Source organism: Alligator sinensis, unplaced genomic scaffold (genome assembly GCF_000455745.1).
Source record: "Alligator sinensis unplaced genomic scaffold, ASM45574v1 scaffold499_1, whole genome shotgun sequence".
Taxonomy (NCBI): domain Eukaryota; kingdom Metazoa; phylum Chordata; order Crocodylia; family Alligatoridae; genus Alligator; species Alligator sinensis.
In genome coordinates this window covers 3941700-3944819 of record NW_005841864.1, presented here as the reverse complement: position 1 = coordinate 3944819, position 3120 = coordinate 3941700, and the positions used below count along the sequence as shown (strand labels likewise).

Genomic DNA, 3120 nt, shown 5'->3' with positions numbered 1-3120 from the left:
GTTTTGGGGGGGGGGGGTAGTGATAGCTATAGGTTTCTACCCATGCATCAATTTTTTTTAAAAAATAGCAACAAATGAGATTTACAGACTTATTGACAAAACCTATAAATGTATATGTATGTGTCTTAAAGGAACAAGAAAAGTTTAATAGGAGGTGGGAGGGATCACAAGATGTAAGATTACATGACATTAAGTACATAGAGGTGAGGTGAATATAGCTGCACATATTGACACATGTAGGCACCAGAACCATATGCTAAACTACATTCATCATTAATCTTTTATCATTTTCCTCTTTTATTTGATCACTGTCCCCTCTCTCCTGGGGGGCTTAGTGTAACAATTTTCACCAACCTTCAGTTTCAAAATAATTAACCTACCACAAACGTGGTAATTCTTGTCCTCAAAATATGGTGTTTCTCTAGAAAATTACACGGCTCAAAAGTGAACTATGAGCAATAGTCAGTCTCAAATATGAAATGGTTGAAATTGCAGTATGTCACAATCCTGTAGGGCAAGAAGTGGAAGTTTGATGGAAAGAAAGGTAGGATGAGGTTGTCAAAAATGTTCACATTTGAATTTAAATCAATAGGAGTTTTGCCTTTGAGTTCAATTGGAATAGTTAAGTTCTATACTGAATATTTTTTAAAATGCTATCCTAAATCATTACAGTATTTTTAATATAGTTGTGTTATGAAATATGTGGCACATATGGAATACCTGATGGTGTGTTGGGACATAATGGCTTTATTAAAGCGACCTGTTCAATTCATTCTTAACTTTAATTTCTGATTTACGTTAGTTATCTGAAAGCAGAATCAGACCCACTGAAGCCAATGGAGTACTTTTGATTTACACCTGTTTAATTGTGATCATAATCATAACCATTTTACTTTAAATAAAACTGATCTATATGGCCGTCTACCTTTTATTATTATACCTTGCCTAGTGCTATGCATTGGATACCATCTTGAAAGATTTAATGCTAGATCACTACATTGTGTATACAATACATTTCAACACAGGTTAAATTCAATGTACTAAATCTCTCCAACTGAGTAACATCACCCTTATGTTTTAAAACATGTCAATTTCTCTTAAACTATCATTCTTCTTTAATACTTAATCAGATCAGATAAATGTGTTTCATTTGGCCTTAGCTGTGTGTCACAATAAGATAAGAGGCAGGAAAGCTAATAAAATTAATTCATAAGGTTAACCAGATGATATGTCTCAGAATGTATTCACTTTTAAGTAAAATGCATGACTATTTAAAGTAGATGTTGATTTTGTATTGTGTCTTTGTGCAAGGGACAATTTGTGAATGAAGGCATCTGAAAGAAAGCTTCACAAGCTTAAAGATTCAGTTGTTTGTTCTCATTTAATAAACCTCAGCTGTTTACTTTGTTTTTTCTGAGACAGTTTAGAGTACAACATGATGCCAGTGTTGCCTCTGCTGGGTATTGAAGTGCTAGTAATGCAAGATGTCAAAGTGGGCTTGCATAAACTGTACACGGACACTCAATTTAGGATCACAAATTAACACTTCATGAAGTTCCTGGTTTGTAGGGTCACCCAGAAAGAGGGATTATCAGAAGCAGAAGAGATGAATCAAAGGTTGACCACAGTGAAAGGAGATTAAATATAAAGTTATTTCCCTACCCCCTTTCTTCCTGTTTTCTTTCTTATTTCAAGTCATTTAGTGACCGAGGGTGAAATTGACAACACACATGCTGTTGCTAGCAGCAGAGTCCCTGCAGTTAATCCCTAGACATGAAAGGAAGAAAAAAAGGGAATCAATTGTTATACTCTAAACATGACATATGTAAAGATAATGGGTTTGATTTAGTAGAAAACGACCCCTTTCTCCTGCAAAAATAATCCCAGCGCTATGGTTCAGAGGAAGGGGAGGTGATTGCCTCTCCCCCCACCCCCTCCCCGCGCACAAAGGAAACGTGGGTTGATACCATTTTTATTGTTCTTCTGGGGTGGGTTTCAGAGCTCGCCTTAGCATTTTGAATGGCTAATTGAATCGGGGGCTGTTTTAATCTTGTTCCTGTAGAGGCAGCCGGTGGAAAGTCCCAACAAATGATCGCTTTGGCTTGGGGTTAGCCCGGTGCTATTACCCCCAGAAAGAGAAAAGGGAAAGGGGGAAGGGAGATACGAAAGGCGAGTTGGACTGAGTGATGCTTGGAGGGCGAACTCCCATCTCTTTGGTGATGTTGTGTGCTGCCGTGCTGAAATCCACCCCTCCTCTGGAGCCCAAGCAGTGGGAAGAGTTGGAAGCATCTGATGCTGCCGTTTCCAGGGTGAAATTTCCACGGCTGGCCAGCGAAAACAACCACCACACAAAAAATCCCCAACACAAATAGCCAGCAGAGAAGAAGATCCGACAACATCCAGTCCAACCAGTGTCACCTAAGCAGACGCTGAACAGACATCTGCCTTTGCTCTAACTGCGCACAGGCTCACACGCACACAAAAGAGACAACACAAATAAACGCCCGCCACACAAACCAGGAGCTAGACACAGAGCCGGTATGAAAGAAAGAAATCGGCCCCCCTTGTTTTCTTCTTCTTCCCCCCTTCCTTCCCCCTCCGAGTTTTTGCAGCGAGCTGGGGAGGCTCGGAAGTGGCTGGCAGTGCACAAGGCTGCTGCTGCTAGCAGAGGGCTCTACAGAGCTAGTCGAGGTTTTAGCACCACGGACGCTGGACAGCTCCCGGCACGCAGCGCAGCCGCCTGCCTGCTTCTCCTTCCCCTCTCCCCTCGCATTACTGTACAGCTGGAGATGCATCTAAATTAAGTCCTATTCAACAACAAGTAGATCTCTTCTGTCCGGGAGCTGCACTAGACTCGCCTCTCAATTAAACTGCATTTGCTCCTCACGGAATTGGCCGTCAGGCGTAATTATCCCGATTTTTTTCTCTCTCTCTCTCCTTTGCAGGAACGACTCTTTGGGAACCTGGTCCACCCAGGGATGTAAAACTGTGCTTACCGATGCATCCCATACGAAATGCTTATGTGATCGTCTCTCTACCTTCGCCATTTTGGCTCAGCAACCTAGAGAAATAGTAAGTAACAAAGACAAAAATCCAGGTTTAATGCAAAGGCGGGGGGGG

The 3120-nt window shown here is 41.4% G+C and overlaps 1 protein-coding gene across 1 annotated transcript in view; it reads left to right on the top strand.

Moving 5' to 3' along the window:
- ADGRB3 (adhesion G protein-coupled receptor B3) overlaps window positions 1-3120 on the top strand; it is a 738716-nt gene that overhangs the window by 597153 nt on the left and 138443 nt on the right. The window contains exon 17 of the mRNA XM_006016642.3: window positions 2946-3072. Coding sequence (XP_006016704.1) covers window positions 2946-3072 — 127 coding nt within the window. The remainder of the gene's footprint in view (window positions 1-2945; window positions 3073-3120) is intronic.